Genomic DNA, 25347 nt, shown 5'->3' with positions numbered 1-25347 from the left:
TTAAAAAGAACAGCAGTATTCAATTAAAGACAATCTTATTAACTTTGACAAGGACAGGAAAAGAATGACAATTGGTCCCTCGCGAAGGGCTTTGCCCGCCAGCAATTGGTAGAACGCGTTGTCAATCAACATTTGAAACGCCCGCCTCCTGGATTTCTGGCCAATCGAATGATTTGTTTTCCAGTTGTAGTGGGTGTGTCTATGCGCGTGGAAACTCATACCGCAACAACTGTCATTTAGCTGGACTGCTGCCGCCAGCTAGCAATGCTAACTTATTCTTCCATTGGGCATATTACAACCAACGGGCGTCCACATCAGGTAACCGTTAACGTTTGATCTATATTTTAAACTATGAATAATATGCGTGTTGTTTTGTCTCTATCGTTAGAGCCGTTCAACTTATTCATTCGCCTTAGAGTTAACCTTAGCAGGGCAGCAGCGTCCATGCTAGGTAACATGTCTTATGTGGAAGGTAAATGCTGCACAACTTATTAGTACAGAGTTTATAATCGTTATCAAGAATAATTTACTGCATTGCGCTTCCTGAATACAACAACTACTAAAACAGTGTTTAAAAAACTGTTCTCACCTAATAGAGGCAAGACGTGATTGTGTCAAAATCATCATAAAGTAATTTGGGTGGCTTTATTTTTGCCCCCTAATAAAGGGCATTAATTTATGAATTTAGTGTTGATTATTCTCTCAGATCCAAGGTAGGTTTGTGCATCAAGACAAAAATAGCGACAATCGAATGATTGAAGTGACTCAAGCTGTCAGATTTATAGATGGAAACATGATGGAACTTTATAAAAGTATGGCAGCGATCACAAAAGTTATTTTTTTGTGGTAAATACTTTGTTTGGATGTCAACTTTAAGAAGACAAAGAAAAAGCGCGAATAAAGTTTGAATGGGAATAACGAAACCGGCTTTTCAATCATTTCCCGTCCAAACCTAATGATGCCCATAAATCTTCTTTTGTTCAACTTTCTCTTGCATTCAGCACTTTTGCGCTACATCCTTGGAAATATCCAGCAATGAAAAGAGGAAAGCAATAGCGAAAACGGATCAATAACCACAGTGATTGTCCTTAAGTTGCATCACTGAGTTCCACATCCATCTGTATCATACACTACTGTATATCTTGATGCAAACCGCTGATATAAACCCGAGTTGAACCTGGGCTGATTTAACATTTGGAGAAGCCTATCATACTTCTACCAAATACAACAGTATGCCTTCATGAAGTATTCCAGTAGCATTAATGTGCATTAAAGTGATTGTTTCTCGGGCATAATTTCTGCAGTCGATGGTGACGTAGTGACAAGCGAAGGTTAATAAAAACTACGCTTTTCAATTCAAATGAACGCACACGACTCGGACTTTGGAAAATTCTCCCCCGCAGCTTATTGTGAACGTGTCTCGTTTGTCGGTCCTCTAAAAATGATTCAATCCATTGTGATTTTTAAAAAAAAGAGCATTGAGTAATGTTAGTGAGAGAAAACAGTTGAACTGCGCAGAGTTCACCTCAGTCGAGGCAGGAGCAAGGAGAGGGCAGAAAGCGGAGAGATCGCTCTGGCTCTTATTATGCTTAATTTGATCAACCTTTGCCTTTCTAACCGCTCGGACTGATGGTGAAGAGAAAGAAGACGTCCCCCACTATAGAAGAGTACGAAAATGGGTAAAAATTGGTTTGAAATTAACACTTTATTTGGAGGTCGAATGCAGCGAGGGTTTTCGTCGTCGTTTCTGCAGGGCGCTAAACTGAAAAGCGCTCGCATTCGCTTTTAGTTGAAATTCCCTCTGAAATATCGCCAATAAGAGCAAAAGGCTACTTGGTTAGGCGCCGGGGGCAGTCGCCAAACTATCTCGTTTGCTGTGTTTCATTTATTTTAACGCGTGAAAGGTATATATTTGGTGTTGTTTTGTTGGGACTGGTGAAGGGATTTGAAACAAACAGCGGCGGCCATGTTGAGAGACAGTGAACGTCGTCTTTAGAAGTTAATTTTGCAAACCGCTTTGCTCCTAAATTGATATATTCTCCACGAATGTGTTCTGGCAGCATGACACCGGGCTCCAGGGAGGGGATCGGTGTCGATGGAGGTAGGATTCCGTCCAGAAAGCCCGAAGGTTGCGACGAGGAGGAGAACGGAGAGCAGGCGAGCGAGGAGCGCAGTACAAAGGGAGACGACGGAGGGGAAATTCTTAATCCATCAACCACGGGTCTCAGCCCAGGTTCAGCTCCGGTTCTCCCCGCCTCTCCTCCGAACCGAACCGGCTCAGGGTCCAGCCAGCATCCCCAGGCATCGGCGGAGCCCACCCCTGCGTGTCACGACCAGCATCATTTTCTGCGATCGAGCGTTCGACCTCCGAGCAAACGGATCCGGAAGGATACCGCTGGATCGGCCATCAATGGACATGGCGGGGCAAAATCGAAAGGTACCTCACGGCCACTTTTTGGACAAAAGTGTGTGTTGACGGGATCAGTTGGGGATCTGCTTTAACTTGTGAGCCTGTTTACTGATTGCTTATCAGTTCTGTCTGAACGCTCCCTCGGAGACAGGGGCTGATCCCTGGGTGGATTTCTGACAGCTTCAGCAAACTGAGTAAAACCACGATTCCAACGAGTTCTGGGCTTGTTTTTTAAATAAGGATGTTATAAGAGCATTTCAGTATAATTGAACCCTGGCTGATCCAAAGGGCTTTTAGGACTGTCATCACAAATCATGGCTTGTATTACTGAGGAGAAAGATCTATTTCAGGGAGCAGGGGTTAGACAAAATTGAACCCATTTTGTGCTGTACTATAAAAAAGGTTTGGTTTATCATCCCTTAAGTCTAAACAGCAGTGATTCAAAGTAATAAAACTCAAATTCCTTAGTGAAATAAACAGTGTAAAAAAAAATACAGCTTGTGGACAAGCTTTAAGTGTTTAAAGTGCCACCTGACAAGAGGTAAATATTGGTGGCCACTCTTGGAATTATCTATATTTATGGTGCAATACAAGACTTGGAGAAAAGGAACAACATTAGTGAATATTAGAAAGAATGTTAATTCATTTAGAGGATTGTGGCTATTTGCCACTGTGTGGTGACATGTTTTTGTTGGAACTATTTTATTAGATTTTGCAGTGACTGGGATATGTTAATGTTTGCATATATGCTCCGGTTTTATGAGCCATTCTCTCATTGACTTGTGCTGTTATTACATTGTTAAAGTCACAGTTGCGGGGCAATAAGACGTCCTATAGAGAGGGTGGCTGAAGGAGGTCTGGCTATTCCACAGGGGTTTACATCACCTCATTAGAACAGAAAACCATCAAATGACAATAGAGGTGATGAAAGTTGAGTAGGTGGAGAAAAAGGCGGCGTTAACGTTTTCTGATTCTCGCATTGCATTTGCTGCCAGTAATGATGTGTTTAATCAATTCCCTTTGTATTCAGGTAGCCCAGGTTTTGATCCGAGCAGATCTTCATGCTTTGGGCTGCAGTTATTTGATAAAACACATCAAGTATATTGCATTGGCATTTCTGCCTAGAAATCCCCGGTTGTTTACTTGAGAGTAGTGTTGAAATAACAGCTGCCACCGTGCTTCTTTCAATGTGTTTGTGTGGCATTGTGCTCCAAACTGGCGTACACTTGTTTGGAGCCCACCAAAATGATCGGATGGTGCTCAATGAAATGTGCAGAGCGGTTGCTTTTCCTGCTTCCTTGCCAGAGTTGAGCCCCAAGTAGGGGAAACTCTGCAGGTTTGCCACAAGAATAATTATGTGTGTATTTTCTTTCTAGGTATTTCCTTACTTATACCTTTATGCACCGTTGAAACAGGGGCAGAGAACGGCTCTTCCTCCCAGGGGACAGCCGGACAGTCGGGGCCCATGGCTGGCTCTACAGGGGGAGTGTCCAAGGCAGCTAAAGGCCAGGGGTCTGCTGAGAAGGAGGAACAAACTGGTAACCAGAAGAGAGCCCGTCGGCAGTGGGAGTCTTGGAGCGCTGAGGATAAAAACAGCTTTTTTGAGGGACTCTATGAGGTGAGAGTGTGCATATGTCTTTTTAGGATGAGACCAAAAGGATTTGCAGTTATAGTCCGTCCATTATCTCTTCTTCATCCCCTTCTCGCCTCCCTGCTGCTCTTGTCTACAGCACGGGAAAGACTTTGAAGCAATCCAGAACAACATTGCCATGAAGTACAAGAAAAGAGGCAAACCAGCTCACATGGTGAAGAACAAGGAGCAGGTCCGCCATTTTTACTACAGAACCTGGCACAAGATCTCCAAACACATTGACTTTGCCAACGGTGAGCTGCCCTTTGTCTCTGTCATCCATTAACAAGCAGGACTTCATTGATTATATGTGAACAATTCACATCTCTAGACTATCTTTATCTGTAAGTATTGGATTTTTACAAGGATCTGCCCCCCCTGCAGCCTTAAACAGTATTTAAACTCATTTTAAAGTAGCTATGATAAATTAAGGATCTGTTTGTGGATTTTCTTTGAGTCACAGTGACAAATTCTAAAATGTAGAAGTACCATAAGTCATATACCGTATACATGTGTTGCCATTTTTTCCCCCAAAATTCCCACATTCCTGTTTATGTTGCACAGTGTTTGAAAAATATCTGGTTAACAAACAATCTTTCCACTTCCAAGAAGTCCTGTGTATCTTTAATATTATCTTTCTGCTGCATATACACCTGGTATGCTGCCGGTTGTCATGGATGTATGACTTATCTTTCCTTTCCTCCTCAGTCTACTCCAGAGTGCTCAAGAAGTCTTCCCAAGAACTATACGGCCTCATCTGTTACGCCGAGCTCCGCAAAAAAGTGGGAGGATGTGAGTGGAGTGTTGTTTTTCGGTTCTTTTCCTGTTGTTTGCTACATCGGGGATGCAATTAAACACTGCGTGCTTGCAGTCACGAGGGAGAACTGCTCTTTAGGGAAAAAGGGTGTGAAAACATCTTCCTTGTTTTGTGTTGTCTTTCACAGTAATGGATGACAAGAATGTGGCAAAGCTCAATGAACTCATTCAGCAAGGGTGAGTCTGAATGTACAGTTTCAGTCTGGCACTCGCTTTCTCACCACCCACACTTGTGAACAGAAATGACACCAACATTTACTGCTGTTTATAGGAAGGAATGCATAAATGTCATAGCTATATTTGTAAGTTTTAGTTGTTTTAACCCTTGAAAAATGCAGACAGGAAGGAAGGTATTGTAAATATTATGAAGACATGAAGGAAGGTTTTCCTTTTAAAAAAAAAAAACAACCCAAAAACATCTGACGTCTTTGATTACCCTTCCCATTTAGAGCTACCACGGTGCGCTTTAAGGGGAGGAACCTACGAATCAAAGCGCCAATGTGTCGAGCACTGAAAAAGCTTTGTGACCCAGACGGTGAGCCTGAGCACGTGCACCATTGCTGGACATGTACCGCACATTCAGCGTAAACACACGCTGGCACATTCAATATTGGTGATGATGTTTGGTTGGGTGTGGGGGTGTGGGTGGAGTTTTGGCAATAACAAAAGAAGCATGTGGGCTCATGACATTGCCATGGTTACTATGTGGGAAGTGAGGAGGAGGAGCTGTAAGGACACGATAGAGAATCAGAACTGACTGGCTGCAATCTGCCCTCGTTTTCCTAAGCAGCCACATTTGAAGGAAATCTTTGCTTTTACTAGGGATGGAAATTGTCGTTTACCTCTTGTCTTATTACTGTGTCTGCGCATCCCTCAGGTGTGAGTGATGAGGAGGATCAGAAGCCAGTGCGGTTACCGCTGAAGGTGGCGGTGGAGCTCCAGCCCCGCAGTAACTACTCCTGGGCACGTGTTCAGAGTTTAGCCCACAACCCCCGCCTCAGGTCAGATATGCATGATTAGTTCGTCAACAAACTGTTTGATATTGCTAAAAGTTACACTGCATGAATGTCGGTCCCAGGTTCAGAAGTACTGCTCCCCAAACATCTGATCTGACAGGAGCTTAATCGAACTGACTTATGAGTTTCTATGGCTGCAAAAAATGTGAAGTATTTATCATGAAATCCCCAGCCCAGATCAGTCTTGAAAATAGTTTATCTATAGGGTATAGGGCGACATTATTCTTGATTATTTAGTTTGTAGACTTTCAATATAAATCCAACTTTCAATACTTTTTTTATTGTATATATATTCTTTTGTCTCCAGAATGGTGGTGGAGCTGCACAGGAAAGTCTCCAGCCTCATTGAGTATTTGAAACAGAAGTGGACGTACCACGATCAGCGGATTGTATCCTTTGAAACGCACACTAGGGAGCTGCAAAGTTCTAAATTGATGTTGACAGTGATTCAATGAATAAATAATATATGTGTTGGTTAACACGCTGTAAAATATAAAATCCACGGCTATAGAAGCATCTGTTTTATGTGTTCTTAACATCGCCCTTCAGCTGGAGAGCCTCAGGGAGAGGGAGGCACTGGAGGGCGGACAGTCCCGCACAGCCTCTCCCAACAAATCGCAACAGGAGGAGCTTTTTCTTTACCCAGCTGAGAGCAGCACGTTGACCACACTGCCTGGTGTCGCCCGCGTGGTCCACTCCAAAGCCTCCTGTACTGTACACTGGACAGAAGCTGGCAAGACACGGCCAAACGCAAAGGAATTACCGGCTGCTCAGATTCTAGGCATTCAACAAGTTAGGGCTGGCACCAAAGCTGGACGAGGGAGCACCCCTGGTGCTGGTGGCCCCTCGGGGACGGTATTGAGTGATGGCCGAAGACCCGAGCCCATTAATCCTGAGCCTTTGCAGGACGGTTCTTCAAAGAGCGAGGACAAAACACCCCAGTCTGTTCCCGTCCAGGGCTGTTCTCAGCAGGCCGTGGCCCAGACTGAAGAAGGGATTGAAACGGGACCCTCTGATGGGGGTAAGACTTGCACTGCCGCAGATGCCCCTGGGGGTTTAACAGTGACCAAAAGTGTGGAGAAATCATGTGGCGGTGCTGAAGGCCCATCGGAGCAGTGCAAAGAGGAGCACAACACCAGCGCCTCGTCTGTGGAGGCCAGCCAGACGCCTCCAGGCAAGCCTGTGGTGACGGGCACTGAAGAGGGAGTGTCGCAGGGCTCTGCGTCGGTAGCCAGGGAACGGGCTGTTGAGCAGATCAGGGTGGATGGATGGAGCACCCGTGACTCTGAGAACGTCACGCTGGCTGAACTCTACCTGATGTTTGGGAAACCCGGAAAGCTACAGTTGGAGTACGAATGGCAGTCGGTCCCTCCCAGCAGCCAAGAGAACGGACAAGGATCAGCACAACCCAAGCACCACAGGACACACCGCGTCCTGCGCTGCCTGCTTAGGCTGGTGGCCACTGAAGTCAATCCTAAACCTTTGGTATGGAGTAATGAAAGACTTCCATTGCTTGTGGAAAAGAACGTGTTCCGTTCTTGAGCAGATGGAGTCAGTAATTGATGTTTTCCTTTCAGGCTCCCGAGCTGTGCTCCACAGCCACGTCGCCCATAAAGAACTATCAGGAGGAGCAAACGCAGACTCTCACACCTCCGGGAAAGGGCCCCATAGCGAGCATTCGCAGTCCAAACTGTGGTCGGCAGCAGGCTTCTGTCAGAGGAGCCCGGTTGAACCCATCAAGCTCTGGAGCCTCTGGTATGAAGAGTAGAGTGATTACCTTAGCAGTTATCCTCCCACAATATTCAGGTATTTCACTCATTCCTACTGTTTTCTTTCTTTTTTTTAAGGTGGGCGCAACCTCCCACGCGCTCTCCTGGGGCCAAATGTCAGCAGTGACTCAGAGGGAGGTGTGTTTGCAGTTCCCACCACGTTGCCTCCCAACAGCTCTCGACACAACAGAATGTTTTCCCCCAACAAGGAGGCCGAGCTGTTCAGACAGCAGCTCGACTCTATCAGTGTAAGAGGCAGCAATGCTCGCTTCAGATCGTTTCACACCAGTTCAGCAAAAATGAACGCTCCGAGACTATGCGCTCATTGTTTGTATCCCTTCAGATGCAGTCCGATCTTTTCCTCTCCCGCCAGAGAAAACCTCGAAGCAGACAGCTGCGGAAACCACTGGTGGTTCAGGTATGAGCAGAGCATGAAGATGAGGAAATAATAAAGGCAGATTCATTCTTGAAAATCTGCACTTCACACAGTTGGATTGGGAAAGAGTTGAATATCCGGACTAAGGGGTAACCCGTGCACGTGTTTCAGTCACTTTTGTTTCATCTACAGCGAACACTCCTACCCCGAACTACTGGAGATACTCCTCAGCACGTCTGCTCCTTCTCTATCCTTTCCAACTCCTCTGCCACAGGTGAACATCAAGTCGAACTACTTGAACTTTTAAGATACTGTTATTTTTCTTAACCCTATATTGGCTTTTTTTTTTTTTTAATGCAATTGCTCACACACCTGGCTAAGAAGCCCTTTGTGTTCCTCTTGATTATCAGGTTGAATGCTGCATCTAATTTTAGCTGTGTTGTTTTTCCTCCACACAGGAACTGGATCTTTCCGGCCAATACAAACTCGCCTGGCTCCTTCGTCTCGCCTTCCTCTGTCCAAAGCTTCCTCTGCAGCATCCAGCAGCTCTGCAGCAGCTACTCAGCTCTCCAGTATGTACCGCTTTTAAGTCATAAATCTCTTTATTTAGTTTTCCCTGGCCGCTTTGTTACTGTTTTTGTGCATTGATGAAAGGACTCTACAGATACTGTTTGTTTTATACTTCCCTATGTTGCTTCAGCTCCCTGGTCATTAAACAATTGAACATTTTACTGTAGAATTTTCTCAGTCCCTGTTACTGTCGGCGCTTATCAGATGAGACAAATCCCTGTTTGTACTCTTTCAGGTGCTATTGACCTGGCAGCTAAATCTGCGGGAATCATTCCTGGTAGTCCCAGTCGGGACCTGACCTCGCCCTCTGTTGACAACAAGATGCTGCTGTCTTCCACTCCCATGACTGAAGCCGAGCAAGACACTGAGCTCCTTCAGCATAATATCCCAGAGGTCAGCAGCGCATACATGCACCACTTTGACTCTTTTCTCTTTGCCATCTTGTTGCCATGAGATTCTGATTATCCTATGAGGTAAGCCTCAGCATGCCATGCTTCCAATTTGTTCTTTTTCCAGAATGGAGTACCTCCTGCATCTCCTGGGGCGACTGGTGGCGGCGACTCTCTCCTCTCACCTCCCAGCGTAGCCACGCTTTTGGACATTTCTCTACCTGGCCCACCTGAAGAAGCTCTGGCCCCTGGTGAATCTCAGACACACATCAGTGACTCCATCATCGAGCTCGCCATCAACTCCGCTCACTATGGTACCTATATTTGCTTTTTCTGATACATGCTTACATCAGAATACAGCTGTCTTATAAAAATCATCCTCCAACTTGTCGAAGACTAATTTTAACGGCTGCTTGTCTGCTACATTGAAGGTGAGGAGGCGCAGCTGTCTCCAGCCAAGTTGAGCACCACCGACGGCTCCAAACTGCTGACCTCATCTCCCTCAGTCAGTCCTTCAAGAGGCTGGATCCCATCACCCAGCCATGACCCCCAGTGGTACCCCAGTGACTCATCTGACTCCACACTGGGATGTCTTTTGTGTAGGTCTTCTGAATGCTAGAATAAATAAAACGCACTCTCACTTTTGTTTTGTTTCTGCACTCATTTTCCTTTTTCATATTTTCCTTCCAGCCAGCATGGTCACTCCCGATAAGGGGAGGCGAACCCCCCTAACCCCATCTGGACCCTCCAGCGGCACAGCATTGCTTGGTCCTAGCCTGTTGGACTGCAACTCCCATGATTCCTTTCAGTCCCGTGGCCTTCCTGATGTGGCAGAAGTAAGTGGCAGGTTTAATCATTAAAGGCCTTCTATTATTATTCTATGATTAAAATTTTGAATCAGCTTAATCAAAACGTTTCTGTGGATTAATTTCAATTGATCGCAATTAAATATTCATTTTTAATCTTATTCTTGATCTTGAGGAAAAAAAGGGAGGGTAATTCGTCACAAGCTGGATGACACGTTAGCCGAAGTGCTTGCAGAATCTCTAACACGTGCTTCCCTTTAATATTAATATTAATGTTTTAAGCTAGAACTGCTTAGAAGAAAATTCCTTTTTGTACATTGAGACCTGCTGTGGTTCTGCATGTTGGGTTTGTTCTGGAGTTACTGTGTTTTAACTCTTTGGTCTTGCGTAAATGGACACTCAGCTTGCCTGCATGATGAGCGAGAGCAGCGTGGACTACATTGCTCGCTTCAACGATCTGGCTCAGGAGCTGGCGGTGACCGAGCCCTCGATGCCACCGCCATGAGGTCGAGAAGACCACCGAGTCCACCTGGAGCTCTTCCTCTCTGTTCTGGAGAAGAGTGTGGCGCAGAAAGCCCGACCCCTAAAGCCATCCCTGCTCTGATTTCTAAAAGTGCAATAATCACCAACGTGAACTTGTTGGGCGTTTGAAACAAGTTTATTTCATTGAACTGTTGTTTAAGGTGAAACACCCTTAAAAAGAAAAGAAAAAGGTGTTTACAAAACACAACCTCATGTACAGAAATATCCAACGCCATATCAGAACGAAAAAAATTTGTGATCTTTGATCTCTTCCTGCTCACTGTGCGCGTGTCGTCGTCAAACCAAGCCCCTGAAATGTGCAAAATCAGCCAAATCTGCCGTTTGGTTAAACAGCGACACACAAGGTAAACATGGTTTAGACTCCTGTGCTCTAAATCCGATTATATTAGGAATACAGCCTCCCCATCGTCTGCATTTGGGCTCAGATTTAGCATCCTTTATGGTGACAGGAAGACCAGAAACGTCCGCGCTGAAGCCATGGTGTTCTGCATTTTGTCAAACCAGGTCAACACTTTTGTACATCTCATTTGCAGTTCAACGGTGATGGCTGCTCGTTCAGCTTCTCTAACCTTTGGGTTTTTCACTTGTATCTTGCACTACAGACGATGAAGTGAGCTGAGCTGATTCAATCCCTCTGTCCCATAATGTGACCAACAATATTTATTTGAAAGTGTCCTACTTGTCACACTCCCACCAAACACTAAAGCATGTCCTCCAAAGTTGTCTTATCCTTTTGGACCCACTCTTTAAACCAGGTTGCTTGTGCTCAAAACTGCGATTTATTTAACCACGCTGATATTTCACGCGATGACAGAAGCTTTAACTTTGATCGCATATCCGATACGTCACACACCACCTGACGTCCCCAGAATTTCACACAAACCAGCAGCCTCCGATATGCAGTATTCATTTATATGTTTTTAAATTCACCTTTATCATGTAGGTGAGTCCAGGTCTTCATTCCCCAAATGTGATTTTAAAAACATTCAGTCTTCTATGAAGCACCTTCTTTGGCCTTTAACTCGGCAGCACTGAATCACCAGTGATGATTAAAGAAAACATGATTCATGGGAGAAATTGCAGTTTTGTTTTTGAAGCTGGTTCCCCTCCCCATTTTGTACAAAGATCATTTTCAGTATTCCCAACATTTTGTAATATATTGTAAATTGTTTTTTGGGCTATTTATTGCAGTTTGGGGATGTAATAAACTTAATTTTTAAGATGAGATGGCATCTAAAAACACAGTTGAAAGTTTTCAGTTTGTAAAAAGTGTTTTTATTCTGTATATAAAGACAATTGCTTTTTCTATCCAGTGGGTGTATATTTTGTGATGACCAGTTCAAGCACTGGTGTGAAATATTATCTTTGCTTCAAACATCTCTGACCAGACAGGCCTCATTAGCTGAAAATGAAGTTATTTAACATAAATATCTCAGAACAATGCCAGAACACAGCTTGATTATGTACACAAATATACTGCAAAAAATTTAACTGTTAATGTTTTGGACTATTGTGTAGAAAAACAGCATTTCTTTATCGTATGTGTATTAAAAGCACTTTATTTTCTCTAACACGGAATTGTTTTTTTAAAGAAAGTTGTGGGTTAGCTTTTCCTCCTTTCAAAAAGCGATAGTTCAACTGGTTACAAATACGAGCAAAAAAAGACATTTAATTTTTCTCACACTCCACATGAAGCAGTTGGTTTTGCCCTTTTTGCAGTTCTGTTGCATGAGTCACTCATCTTTTCGTTTTTGTTCCTTGCGAGCACGAGAAGCCATGAGTTTAAAAAAGAGAGCGGGCCACAGTGCGCGCAGGTAAATGGCCAACGAGGGCAAAGGTCCTGCCAAAATGACATCGTTGTTCTTTTGACGGACAGCTTTGAGAACCGCCCGGGCCACGTCTGTGGGGTCGCGACCTTGCTCCGTATTCTTGTCCAAAACTGACAACACAGGAAGAAAAGTGAGACGAAGTAATGTTAATACAATAAATCTGGAATTAAATTTGTTTACAAAAATAACCGCCGATGGTATTTGTGAGACGCCTCAGGGGTCTGACCTCCGTACTGGGAGCCGTCTCCTGTGACGGCGTTGATCGACAGGTTGGTCCGGATGTACCCAGGACTGATCACGCTCACACGGATCCCGCAGTGCTCAAGCTCGGCTCGAAGACAGTCGAAGTAGGCCTGGGTGGCGTGTTTAGATGCTGCATCTGACCGAAGTGAACGGAGAGTCTGTAAACAGTTCTAGCCAAGCGGATAGAAACACTTGGATTAATCAGGAGAAACAACTTACAAGCTGATCTATGGGGAATTGCTATCCTCCCCTGGACACTACTGATGGCGACAATATGGCCGCTGTTCCTGCGAACCATGGAGGGAAGAAGAGCTGTAAAGGACAGAAGGAATCTTTAAAACCACATCTCTATAACCTGAGATTGAAGCTGCGTGACTAACCTTGTGTGAGTGCGATAGGCCCAAAATAATTAGTTTCCATAACATCCCGATGGACTGAAATGTGGGTATCCAATATGTTACCGCGGAAACTTATCCCCGCATTGTTGATGAGGACGTCCACGTGGCCATAACATTTCAGGATCTCCTCTGCGGCTCTGTCCACTGTGTGTCTGTCGGCTAGATCAAACACAACGGTGCTGGGAGCGTAAGTCTGGATCAACAGAAGACAACGGAGCATTTACTTCTCAACACAACCTTGAATTTCACTCTTTATTCGTGAATTTAAACAGCTTTGAAGTGTTCTATGATCCTCAAAGCCAAAAAGGAAAGAGTAAACCACAGGATCACTTTAGACGAGAGACAATAATTCACCCACCTGATGGGATCCTGTTGGGTTTGCTGTCAGCTCCTGCACCACCTGCTGTAGGCGGGCTGCATCTCGCCCACACAGCACCAGTCGAGCACCGGCAGCATGGAATATTCTTGCGCACTCTGCAAAACAGAGAACATGCCTTTTTGTTCCCTGTCAGAACAAACACTGCAGACCTTAAACGTTCTGGATTCACTTCCTGGACATTATATTTTGACTGACTAATTAAAGTTGATACAACACATAAGCTGAAAAGTAAAAAAAGAGGCTGACCTTTGCCCAGTCCAGAGCTGGCCCCTGTGATAACCACTACCGCATCCTGCAGGGAGGCCCCTGGCTTGAGGCGAACAAGAATCCGATAAAGCAAGAAAACACCCGCACCCGCTAAAGCCAAGTGAAGCGCTCCACCTCCAGTGACCCGATCCATGGTAGAAATTCAATGCACAGGTGGTCACAACCACCGCGACCTACAACAAGCATATAACAAATGGGCTGTTTTAATATATTTTTATACAATTTTTGTAAAATTGACAGTTTAACAATAGAAAAGTCTATCAGCATATAATTTTGTAATATACTGGAATAAAAAGATTACAAATGAATGAATTAGCATGACCTTGAAAGAGAATTTCACCAAAAACGTCCTTGTCAATTAATTTATTCTTGCATCGGGGTGTAAAACCACAAACAGTAAGAAATGCCAATCAATCTATTTTTTTGTCTGTCCATGCAGCATGCACATAAATGATACTCTAGGGCACAATAATTTTTTTAAGGGAATGAAAAGAATTCCAGAAGAGCATTTCTGATATATTTTCTGAGGTACAACTGTTTTAATGACACTTTTACACAATATTCCTTTTACAGTACTATGGAAGTAAGGTCTGGAGGTATATAACAGAGCATAATGCACCATTAGCTATCATTTGCATTAAAACTTTAATTCATAATCGAATAATTTCACTAATGAAACTCACCTGTCTCGCAAAGATTTAGCTACAATATAGATGAACTGCGGGAATGTGCTGCTCACAACGTTTCCGGCATCCCTGTTTTAGTTTGGATAGTTCCGGTATTGCGCGCTAGTAACTGTGGGAGTTGGAGTTTTTCCTTAGCCTACAAGCGCCGCGTGCCAGTTTAATTTCTGAAAGTCGCCACAAGATGTCAATAAAGGTCCGGAGCACAAAGGAGCCGATCACGACGTGTAATTACTGTAAAAAACCAAACTGATCCTCACTTAACATCAGGCAGCCATCAAAATGGCCAAGTACCGCATTATTTAAACAATAGGGTGAGATTTCTGACACCTGTGATTGGGTTATATACATTTGTGTTGCCCTTAATTTCATCAAGGGCAATATATCTGACAAGGAATTTAAATGCATGGTGATTTTTTTTTTTATTACTAAGAAGGTTTTTGTTGCAGAAGGTGTGCAGAAAATACATATTACTGACCGAATTGGTTGAAATTATTGCCGAATTAGCATTTAGGCTCGTAGCAGTGTTGCTATTGCAACAGATTCACGCAGTCTTGTTTTGGGCAGGTGGCTAATACTGATCTGAGAGCATCAGAAAAGAAAACCAAGTTGGACTCATTATTTTTGAAGGTTTTGGATGTCATAGTTCATCCAGTTATGTGAGCGTGCAGAACTGACTACCTTGGAGGGGTTCCTTTTTGTTTTAAGGATATAAACTGGTCATCAACATGAAATTACCTGGTTTTCCACCAGAGGAAATCACCATCCTGAGACTATCAGGTTTGGATCCAGACACCTCCTGTATTATAAGGTGCAAAGGTTATTTCACATGTGAGCGTCACGTCTGCTTCAGTTTTGAAGTACTGGATCGGGACCTGTGTGAATATGCCCAAGGAGAAGGTCTTCAGGTGGCCACAGCCCTTTAACACCACAGCTCCTCCACAATCGTCCACGCTGATGTCAGGCCTGGATAACATCATGGATAACAGGCCTGGTGATGGACCGTCAATCAGAGTTCTCTTGATTGACCTTGGCCATGAATTCGGAGTCGACCGTTCTGTTTTTCAAGCACCAGTTACAGAGCTCCAGGAGTTCTTCTGGGCACACACCAACTCACTGAGGCCATAGATCTGCGTAACATTTATGGAAATATTATTTTAATTATTATATAATTATTGAAAGGAAAGAAGAATATGTTGAGCTAAGCCAAACAATCCAGTGTTGCGGCCGGCCATCAGATGATCTTCTGGAAGAAGATCTTCTTTAAAGAGGAATATATAAAAATGGGGAATCTGGCCCAGACAATAAGGAGTGTCACCTTCCACAGATCAGAGTCCTGGAAGAGAAAATCCTGTCCTTGAACCTGCTGGAAAGGACACAGCTGATCCAGGATGATAGGATTAAAACTTCAGAGGTCTTGCAGCATCCTCTCCTCAATGACGGCTTGTTTATTGTCCCCAGAGACACATGAGGATAGTCTGCAGATATTCTGGACCAATCTAGAGGTGACGTTTCAGACCAGAACCCCAGCAGGCTCTCTCGGAGCCCTCTTCCAATGACATAAACACATACACAAATGAAGCCAGGGCTGCAATTGGTCTGCAGCTCTGACTCAACCAGGAGACCAGGAGAACGCTTCCTGCATTGTTTACCTTCCAACCATCTCAAGTAATAGAGCGGAGGATATAAGTGCTGGTGTCCATCTGGAAATAATTAGAAGAAAAAACATTTGCCTCACCTGTCTTTAAAATGTGCTAAGGACTTCTGTCAGGAGTCAGGGTCCTTCCTCAAACCAAGACACTCATCGAGAAAGAACATATAGAGAGGAAGACCAGTCCAGAGATGCACAACCTCTTCAACCGCCTGGTCAAAACCTTTCAAACAACCTTCCAGCTCTTCTTGACTGGAGCTGTAGCTCAGTCATTGGTGTCCATACTTTGGACACACGTCCTTATTTGATGGACACAAGTCATGAAATCATGTCTGGACATTCAATGGTCAGAAACTGGTTTTATAGTTTAGGTTTTTATGGTGTGAACTGTTTTAAACAAATACTCCAAAGCCTGTGGAGATTAAAGTATACGTATAACTAATAAAAAACATGTTTTTGTCATAAAGCCAAAATAATCCACCAGTTCTTTCATTGTAGGAAAATAAAGTCCCAGAAAGACTGATTGAGTGCACACCCCCAGTTTCCTGCAGGTAAACCTTACTTAGTGTCAGAAAAGGTTATATAACAATGATTAATTTTCTTTGTGCTTCCTCCCTGCAGTAAAAGCATAAAAAGAGGAAGTGCCTTTTTGTAGAAACTGCAATGCAAGAAATAAAATGAGACAGCCGGGCACCGAAGAGAGCAGAGCTAATCAGACATTAGACATTTGGATAACAATGTCAGGGAGGAAGAGAGAGGCCCAAAGACAACGACAGGGGTGATGAAAGGCAGTGGAAACATCAATCTTAACTCAAAAACTGCCTGGCAAACCAGACCAACCAATAACGACCGGCTCATGTCTTCATCCACCACCTGCTTAGTTTCCATCGCTGCTTCCCTCTGCACTCACGCATCACTGAATTTGTATTATTCATCCAGCATGCTGCCTTCGCTACATGAAATTATTTTTTAATTCACTGAGGGGATCAGTGTAAAACTATCCAGTCATTTTAAATCTGATTAAATCAGGACAGTACGGTTGAACACCCGACAAATGAGAAATGAGGCTGATACTTTCCCCCCGCACTAAGCTGACATAAATGCTCCCATATATACTGTCAGCAAAAACATATATGTAGATAGTGTGTGTGTGTGTGTGTGTGTGTGTGACAGAGAGAGAAAGCAATTACCAGAGGTCATCCACCCACAGTGTCACAGAATAATTTTCCAAATCAGGTGAGATCACAGTTTTACTCCTGCATATCAATGTGATTTTTATCTTTTGACTCAATTTTCACGTCCTCTTACATAATTCTTGTTTGTTTCTTTCCTGACCGAGAAGATTTTTAGAAACGAGGAAATTGACATTAAGCCTTTTGACTTCCTGGACAATGTTGGATTTAAAAAAAAAGAAGTCTTTAATTATTTTTTAATTAAAATTGTTATATTTACGGCCTCGCACACCTGCAAATCCAGTCAAAACATTATTTATTCATGATTTTACCAATTATGGAAAATATTTTTTGTGAGAGGAAAAAACAAACCCTGGAACCTGCATTCAACAGGGGGAGACTCAACAGGTCAGACAAAGAAATACAATATACGTAAATCCCACAAATCTGTGTATAAAATGTACCGTACGTTAGGCTGCTCAATGCGTTGACACCGTCGCCCTGATCTAAGAAGGTGAGTGTGTGAGTTTAAGTACATGCATCAAAAATTTGGTACAAATAATGATCTTCAGGCTTCTGCATTTATATTTAGCTTTGACAGAATGAGATCATTTGAATAACAAACTACCTGATACACTAAGTCCACAGAAGGTTCTAGCTTGAATTAAAGAATGAAATAAATGTGCATGGCTTTGCCCCACGTGGGCTCCTGGTGCTCACACACACACACACACACACACACACACACACACACACACACACACCACACACACACACACACACTCTATGACTCCCTTGTTCAAGCACACATTTCATAAAAGCCAGTGCTGCAACAGATTTATATTTCCATAAAGCAGTATGGATCAAATGGTTTTATGGCCCTGCTTGCTTTAGGGTAGTCTGGAGAGATACACACCATCACACCGAATTTCGCTGTTTTACACACACACAAGGGCATCTTTTTATCCGCATGGTTCTTCTGTAAATTGATCCGATACCTACAGATTGAACACAATCTCTTATTTCAGTGTGACGGCAGAATTAAGTCATAACTGAAAATGAAATTTGTGTCACGTTTCTGGAGTGAGTTTAATAATTAATTTCACGCGTGGTTCGCTTGTGACGCCTTGGCGTTGTTTTAGTTCGTGTTAAATATCTGTAGAAAACTGTGTTCATTAAGGAATATTTAGAATAATTGAGACTTTCTTGTTGTCTCTGATGTTAAAAGGCTCAATTCAGTGTTTTGAAACAGTGACTACGAGAGAGGTCACATTCAATATTGTGCCAATATTTAATGCTAGTCACTTTAAAAAGAAGTGCAAGATGAAATCTGACATACATATTCAGGCATTCGTGACACAAATATATCAACCTCGACATTTAGTCGGTGATTTTCCACAAAATCCTGATTTCTGTGTCTTTTAGGAAAACTGACTTTGTGTGAGTGCTGATATAACAACATAATGTAAAGGATGCTAACATGTGAGACACACGGCAGCTGAGTGGCAGGTCTATGCACGTGTGTGTGTGTGTGTGTGTGTGTGTGTGTGTGTGTGTGTGATGGAGGATCTTTATAAAGACCCGATGACAGGGTGTGGTCATTGAGAGACAAATGGAGATAAAAGAAGTAGGGGGAGAGGACGAGGTGACGCGGTGAGGAACGGATGAAGTGGACGGGAGCAGAGAAAGTGAGGGAAAACGGGGGGGGGCAAAAATGCGTTGGTGGGGGCATGGGAAAGAACGAGGTGTGGGAGAAAAGAGGAGATGAGAAAACGAGGGAGCACAGAGGGAGAGAGGAAGGTGGGGGTGGAGGGATGAGCTCATTGCAGTCTTTGGGCTGATGACACGAGGTGTGTGTGTGTGTGTGTGTGTGATGGAGGATCTTTATAAAGACCCGATGACAGGGTGTGGTCATTGAGAGACAAATGGAGATAAAAGAAGTAGGGGGAGAGGACGAGGTGACGCGGTGAGGAACGGATGAAGTGGACGGGAGCAGAGAAAGTGAGGAAACGGGGGGGGGGGCAAAAATGCGTTGGTGGGAGCATGGGAAAGAACGAGGTGTGGGAGAAAAGAGGAGATGAGAAAACGAGGGAGCACAGGGAGAGAGGAAGGTGGGGGTGGAGAGATGAGCTCATTGCAGTCTTTGGGCTGATGACACGAGGTGTGTGTGGGGGGGGGATTCGTTCGATGGTCAGCGTCTGAGTACCACATACCACATGTGCGCAGGCGTAAGCACATGTGCATGTACATACGTGTCTCTCTCTCTCTCTCTCACACACACACACACACACACACACACACACACACACACACACACACACACACACACAGTAGCCTGCCCTTTTCTTTCTCTTTTGTTTTAAATAAGTGTATAAAAACCTGCTCTTGGTCTTGTGGCCGCCCCTCCCTCCCTCCCTCCCCCCTCTCCCCCTCTCTCTCTCCCTCTCCTCTCTCTCCCCTCTCTCTCTCATCCACACCCAAGGATACCCTCCCTGCCTCTCTGCCTCCGTCTCACTCAGTCCTTTCCCTCATCCCCTGCACTCTCTAAACTACCGATAGCTCGGCCTGGAGATCCTCCTCCGATGCCCACCCTTACGTCTAGTCCCACTCCTTCGGTGGACGCCTTCCTCTTTCATCCGTCTGCGCTTTGATACTTTACCGCTACCTGTGGAGGTTCTCTGGTTCTTTGTGTGTTTTTCCCCCCTGTTCCTTCTGCCAACCATCAAACAGGGCGCAGCCACCAGGGAGAGAGGCACCATGCTGGGAGTGGACGCGTGCGAGTTCGGGGGTCAGGTGCTCGAGCTGCTGTGGCTAACTATGTGCTACAGAGGTGAGATGCACGAGAAGTTTATGTGTAAATAATTCATCTGCTGGTGTTTAAAATGGCAACTTTGGTGGGCACAATCATAACAATGTCTATAATATGCCTTAAAAATGCCGTTATATGTATGTATGAATACTGTTTGTGTGTGTGTGTGTGTGTGAGTGTGTGTTCTTGTTCTTGCTACACACTGAGTACCAGAATTTGCATTTTACTAGCAAGGCGAGGACATTTTTGGGAAGTGAAGAAATTTTGGCTGATCCTCACGACTTAAAAGGACAGATTGGGGGTCAAGACAGGGGTCCCCCCTCCCCTCAGGGTTTAGGTTAGAGTTAGAGTCAGGGTCAGGTAGTTAGTTGTGATGGTTAGAGTTAGGGTTAGGGGCTGGGCAATGCTTTATTTCTATGAAAGTCTTCACAAAGATAGAAGTGCAAGGATGTGTGTGTGTGTGTGTGTGTCATGGAGGGTGTGGAGATTTTTATTATGAAGCACGCAGCCACGCAGACTAAAGATGGCTGATCAATGCTTATTGATCAGATTCTGCACTACTCTGTGTTGTGCTTGTGCTGCAAGCTTTTGTAATTGTGTTTCAGCACACACACACACGCACACACACACACGCCACACGCACACACGCACGCACGCACACACACACCACACACACACACCACACACCACACACACACACCACAACCACCACACACACACACACGCACACTGCAGCAGTGCCGAACAGTTAAAGATGGTGGCGCAATGGTCGTAAGAAAACACAAGAACTAATCTCCAAATGGACCTCATGGAAACAGAAACGCCCTGTGAAGTGGCCGTGAATGATCGGTCTCATTAAGGGTCTGAATTTTCAACAGCAGCTTGAATCGATCAGCATGCGGGCGGCGGGGGATCCGCTCTGAGTCTGCTTCCTGTGTGGCCCTGGTTGCCGAGTCATCGGCTAATTGGGAAAAGTATAGTTTATTGATCAATACTTGTCCCATAGGAGGAAAAAATCATGAAATATTTGACTTGTAGAATGTGGAACTCCAACATGAGGAGCTTTTGATGGAAGCGTGGGAGGTGACGGAGCAGAAGGTAAACAGCAGAGCAACGGAGGCTGGCGGGGGAAGATGAGTGGAAATGGTCTGAAAAAAGAGGAGGCGGAAGATGAAGGGATGCTTTTGTTTAATGCTGGGAATCCAACCAGCGAAATGAGCTAAACCAAACGAGATGACGAGCTTTCCCCAGAACAACTGGACGGAACAAGTTAGGTGTGTGTTAGAGAGGGAGCGAGAGGGTGAGGGCGTGCTGCTCTGAGCTGTCAGTCAGGATAACTGCAGGGTGATTAAACTGGGGGCCAAACCGTGAACATTTCCCAGTTTGGCCCCGTTCAGCTCCTCTCTTTAACCCCGTCGGTGTGCGTGCAGCTCACCTGATGTGTTGAGGAGACCCAGCGGGGGGTCTTCACCACTTCCTTTGTTTCCATCTCCGTAGTGACAAATGAAGTTGTACAGGGAGCCAGACGCGCGCGGGGCTAATCAAGTCAGTCAATAAGACAACCTGCAGTTCCGACGAGGCTGACGGGGCAGCTGAGGACACGCGTATGTGTGTGTCTTCCCGGCCTCTCTGCGGTCATATTCAACATCCCTTCAGCTCTGACATTTGTCAGCCTAAAAGCAAAACACCTTTAACTTTTCGGCATAAATGTCATAAAAAAAACAATACTTGCGGTGTTTCCACTGAGGGGTTTTGAGATCAGTTACTGAAGAGGTGTGCGCAGACTGTAAATCTCCCAGATGAGAGAGTCGCTGTGGTTGTGTTGTGTTTGGTATGAGGGTCACGCACTGACAGCAGCCTCAAAGATGGAAGCACCCCTGCTCATAAAGCCCGGCATAACGCTGTTATGTTGGCCATTATTCCTTTATTGTACAAGCTGTTAGTGGGTCTGCAGAGCTCGTCAACTCTGTGTGTATGTGTGTGTATTTGAGTGTGTTTTTATGGTCCTTTGAGTCTTGCTGTGACAATTATCTTCTAACACTGTAACAAGGCCTCAGGAACAGTGAAACACTCACACACTTACACACACAATGGTAGACATGCACTGATTGTGAAAAATAGTGGCTTTTTTAGTAGATGATTACACATTTAAAGGAATTCAGAGATGGGATGTTAGTACTCCTTTATGTCTTTGTTAGCATGTGGCTAGTGTCGCTCTCTGGTGTCCTGGATTGTTGTTTGTCAGCATATCACAGGCACAGATGGTGGCTGCAGCTCCCTGAAGCATTTTAATGCATCTTTCTCAAATACTGTAATTTCAGCCTCTGTGAGCCACGTGGTGTCTGTTTATGTGTCATTTCGGATCGAGCTTCGGTTTCAGTGACCAGGATCAAGGCAGCTCCTGCACCAGAGACCATTCTGATGTTTCTCTGACCAAGAATTGATTCTGATATCAAGTGATCAGGATTTAAAGTCAGTCATTTGGTCATCAGTGGTCGTTATCATCTTGCACTGTGTTTCACCTGTGCTCAACATCACGCTAGAAATAAGATGAGTGGTACTAGATCGGGTATCAGGTCTTAAGGGAAAATACAGTAGATGGTGTCACTTTCTCCTGCCCCCACCCACACTCAGATGCCCCCACCCTCCCACATATTTTTCCATTTGTGAAAACCAGTCTCTAGAAGCCCGGAAACCAGTTTGTACCAAAGATGCTCTTAAATTTATCAAGGTTTTTTTTTATCAAGGGTTTGATTTTAATTGACAATGATGTTTGAGAAAAACCTTGAAACATAAATATGTGTGTGTGTGTGTGGTGTGTGTGTGTGTGTGTGTGTGTGTGTGTGTGTGTGTGTGTGTTGAAATGTTCATTCATTTAATTTCTGCGTGGTTTAAAAAATATTCCACTGTCACAGCAACAGTGATGTTAGTCGACAGGGGTTGAAAGGGTTTCCATGGTGACTGTATTTGGCTGACTGGGTGAGGTATTTTCACACAGACACACACAGACACACACAGACACACACATTGAGGGCTGTAGCAAGTAAACCACTGGATCCACTCATTTCTTCAAAGGGCTGTTTAAAACTGGGTTTTAAGGTTAAGGTTAGAATGAGATTTAGATTGAGATTAAGGAAAGGACCTGGGGAATGCATATGTCTGTGAAAGTCCTCGCAAAGAAAGAAGTCAAAGATGTGTGTGTGTGTGTGTGTGTGTGTGTGTGTATGACAGGGATTAACGAGGACTTCCTGTGCGTGATGCTCTGTAGTTGTTACACCATAGCATGTCCTTTCTTTGGAAGTATAGAGAAATATGAAGAATTAAAGAATCATCAACAGATTACAGCTATTCCAAAAAAAATACCCGGTCCTTTGAATCTTTGGCTATCCAGCTCAACGCTAACTGCCCCCTGCAGCAGTCACAGCCTTGGAACAGGTGTGGGCTTGATTTCAACCACTGGCTGCATTCTTATGTAAAATCATTTTTCAATACGAAGCCACTGTGTGAAAATCTTACTGTTCAACTCTGACAGGATGCAAATAATTCTTTCAAAACCACTCTTCTTCCCTTCTGTCTGGAAGGTCTGATGGCTGACAAGAACGAGCTGGCGATGAAGGAGGAGGAGGAGGAGGAGGAGGAGACAAACCTGGGCTACACTCCTCCGGCACCGAAGAGTCTGAAGGAGATCCAAGAACAGGACAAAGACGATGAGAGTCTGCTCAAGTACAAGCAAATGCTGCTGGGGGATCCGCTGGGGGCTGTAGGTGTGTATGCCCATCATCCGGTGGGAGGGGAGCTGGAGAAATCTCTCATCTTCCACACGCACATTCCTCCCAGTCTTTGATCAAACACACACCCCACAACAGACGTGGTCCCAGCAGCAATTGTTTGGTAGCCGCGAGGGCTTATACACAATCTTTGGACTCCTCCGCCTGTACAACCTCATTTATATTGAAAAAGAGGGGAAAAAATAACAAACCCACACAGGAACCCATCTTTGTCTTCAGGCTAAAGATGTAATCTCTCCTGGTATCTGTATCCTGTCCCCGTGTTAAGCTAGCCGGCCATAACAAACAGATGAGCTAATGAATACTTAAATGACTTCTCATCCTCTCCTCCGTCCTGCAGACGCTTCGTTGCCCTGGCTCCAGGTGCTCCGGATCGCTCTGCTCTGCGACGAGGCACCAGAACCAATCGTCATGGACCTGTCAGGTATGCGCCCACCCTTCCCGCTCTTTGACCCTGAGCTGCTTGAATGCAGGAGCACACGTGTGCCGGGCCGAGCCGCGCCGCTCCGCTCCGCCCTACCGCATTTTCTGTGCAGAAAGACTGCAATGGGTGTGTCCGCGGGAGAGAGATGAGGGATGAATGTTTGACTAGCGGGCAAATATTGACCGCCTCTTGGGCGAGGGGGTATGGAGGGGAATTTTGCACATGTGCCGCAAGCGATAAGGCCACAAAAAAACGGAGCAGACGACAGCAAGACCGTCTCGGGTGTGATCATATTTCACTGTGTGCGTGGGCTGCACTGGGTTTTCTGAGGACCTTCCACCTGACGGAACACCGACACATTAAAAAGAAGCACAATCGCAACGCTCTCTTAAAAAGGTCAAGCTGTTGCTAGGTAGTGCCGTCTTTGTAGTATATGCAGATTACGCGCAGCGGGAGAGAGAGTGTATTAAAGTGTGTTCCGGTGTAATGGAGAATCTGCTGAACTGCGTGAAATGGAAGACAGATGTAATGCTTTTAGATTTCAATCACAGATGATGGGGGTAGAGGAAAGGCGGATGGGAAAATCAATCGAGTAAGCCCCCGTTGATGACATTTTTGAGCAGAAAAATTGGATTACACTCTGAAGTTTAGAGTTCAGACCCATTCATCAGATTCTCCTTACAGTTCACTTCAGCCGACTCAAGTCGAGAAACTTTACCCTTTCAAGCTTAATGGCCCAAAGTTGATGCAGGGCTAATTTGGTGTGCTGTTCCAAACTGATGCTAATTGAACTGATGTCGAAAGAGTTGACTGGGTTTAACAAAAGCATCACAGTATCCTGTTAATGCTCTGAAGAAGAACTTAGTCCAGTATATGGTACTGCAGAGTGGAGAACGATACACAGCTAGCTGGTGCCTGCTAGCGCCAGGTTAATAATAATGTTCTCACTCTGTGGGGCAGATAAAAAAAGACTCACTAAAAATTAATTAAGGGTTGTTGGCCATTCCTTGTTGCATGTAACGAGCTCTGCATGAACCCAAATGGCACATGGTACATAAAAGATGTCCCTTGGAGAGGGACAGAAGACTAAGATGATGACCAGGAGGCAGAGGACACAAGGGAATCAAGGACAGGTGAGTTGATACCAGGACATCAGGCGGGAACGTCATGAGTTTAGTGGCCTGGTGAGGTGGGCGTGGCCGGCAGTCTGAGGGGGCAGAGACAATGGAAAAAATACCAGATGACTTTTGATTTGGACGTGTGCGTTCCTGTCAGGGGGCTAAACAGAAACACGGGCCGAGCCGAGAGTAGAGCACGACAGATTATTAATCCGCAGAGTGAGCTGCCGTCTAACGAGGGGTCCTGCTGGTGTATCGCGT

The 25347-nt window shown here is 44.8% G+C and overlaps 3 protein-coding genes across 5 annotated transcripts in view; 2 read left to right on the top strand and 1 right to left on the bottom strand.

Annotated features, from left to right (window-relative positions):
* Nucleotides 1–196: 196 nt before the first annotated feature.
* cramp1 (cramped chromatin regulator homolog 1) lies at nt 197–11896 on the top strand. 3 transcript variants are annotated; one of them, XM_057014383.1, is made up of 20 exons: nt 197–318; nt 2061–2437; nt 3826–4028; nt 4141–4294; nt 4749–4832; nt 4985–5033; nt 5306–5391; nt 5734–5857; nt 6180–6261; nt 6422–7357; nt 7450–7627; nt 7720–7889; nt 7985–8059; nt 8210–8291; nt 8476–8589; nt 8823–8980; nt 9104–9290; nt 9408–9575; nt 9667–9812; nt 10186–11896. In XM_057014383.1, exons 2-20 carry the CDS (start codon nt 2062–2064, stop codon nt 10285–10287), a joined length of 3474 nt encoding a protein of 1157 aa, XP_056870363.1. In that variant the 5' UTR covers nt 197–318; nt 2061; the 3' UTR covers nt 10288–11896. The 3 variants fall into 3 exon arrangements, with proteins under 3 accessions (XP_056870363.1, XP_056870362.1, XP_056870361.1); XM_057014382.1 differs by lacking the exon at nt 197–318 and adding an exon at nt 1429–1667; XM_057014381.1 differs by lacking the exon at nt 197–318 and adding an exon at nt 1432–1679.
* Nucleotides 11578–14250, bottom strand: dhrs7b (dehydrogenase/reductase (SDR family) member 7B). Its single transcript, XM_057014384.1, has 7 exons — nt 14125–14250; nt 13421–13614; nt 13154–13269; nt 12778–12988; nt 12617–12709; nt 12381–12533; nt 11578–12264 (listed from the first exon to the last, which is right to left on the bottom strand). Exons 2-7 carry the CDS (start codon nt 13572–13574, stop codon nt 12059–12061), a joined length of 933 nt encoding a protein of 310 aa, XP_056870364.1. The 5' UTR covers nt 13575–13614; nt 14125–14250; the 3' UTR covers nt 11578–12058.
* Nucleotides 14251–19413: 5163 nt separating this feature from the next.
* The window catches only part of LOC130515044 (rho GDP-dissociation inhibitor 2-like), an 11736-nt gene continuing 5802 nt past the window's right edge, over nt 19414–25347 (top strand). The window contains exons 1-3 of the mRNA XM_057015023.1: nt 19414–19777; nt 23338–23520; nt 23885–23968. Coding sequence (XP_056871003.1) covers nt 19705–19777; nt 23338–23520; nt 23885–23968 — 340 coding nt within the window. The 5' untranslated portion in view covers nt 19414–19704. The remainder of the gene's footprint in view (nt 19778–23337; nt 23521–23884; nt 23969–25347) is intronic.

The sequence above is a fragment of the Takifugu flavidus genome, chromosome 18, assembly GCF_003711565.1.
Source record: "Takifugu flavidus isolate HTHZ2018 chromosome 18, ASM371156v2, whole genome shotgun sequence".
In the NCBI taxonomy this organism is placed as follows: domain Eukaryota; kingdom Metazoa; phylum Chordata; class Actinopteri; order Tetraodontiformes; family Tetraodontidae; genus Takifugu; species Takifugu flavidus.
The sequence above is the reverse complement of the archived record's forward strand: the minus strand, read 5'-3'. Positions and strand labels throughout refer to the sequence as shown.

Excerpts from the sequence above, each read along its gene's own strand:
- cramp1 (XM_057014381.1), top strand. The coding sequence starts at position 1,630 with ATGGTGAAGAGAAAGAAGACGTCCCCCACTATAGAAGAGTACGAAAAT. Across the intron at positions 4,295-4,748 it reads ACACATTGACTTTGCCAACG|TCTACTCCAGAGTGCTCAAG; the intron begins GTGAGCTGCCCT and ends TTTCCTCCTCAG. Across the intron at positions 9,291-9,407 it reads CATCAACTCCGCTCACTATG|GTGAGGAGGCGCAGCTGTCT; the intron begins GTACCTATATTT and ends GCTACATTGAAG.
- dhrs7b (XM_057014384.1), bottom strand. The coding sequence starts at position 13,574 with ATGGATCGGGTCACTGGAGGTGGAGCGCTTCACTTGGCTTTAGCGGGT. Across the intron at positions 12,710-12,777 it reads GCCTATCGCACTCACACAAG|CTCTTCTTCCCTCCATGGTT; the intron begins GTTAGTCACGCA and ends TGTCCTTTACAG. Across the intron at positions 12,265-12,380 it reads AGACGGCTCCCAGTACGGAG|TTTTGGACAAGAATACGGAG; the intron begins GTCAGACCCCTG and ends CTGTGTTGTCAG.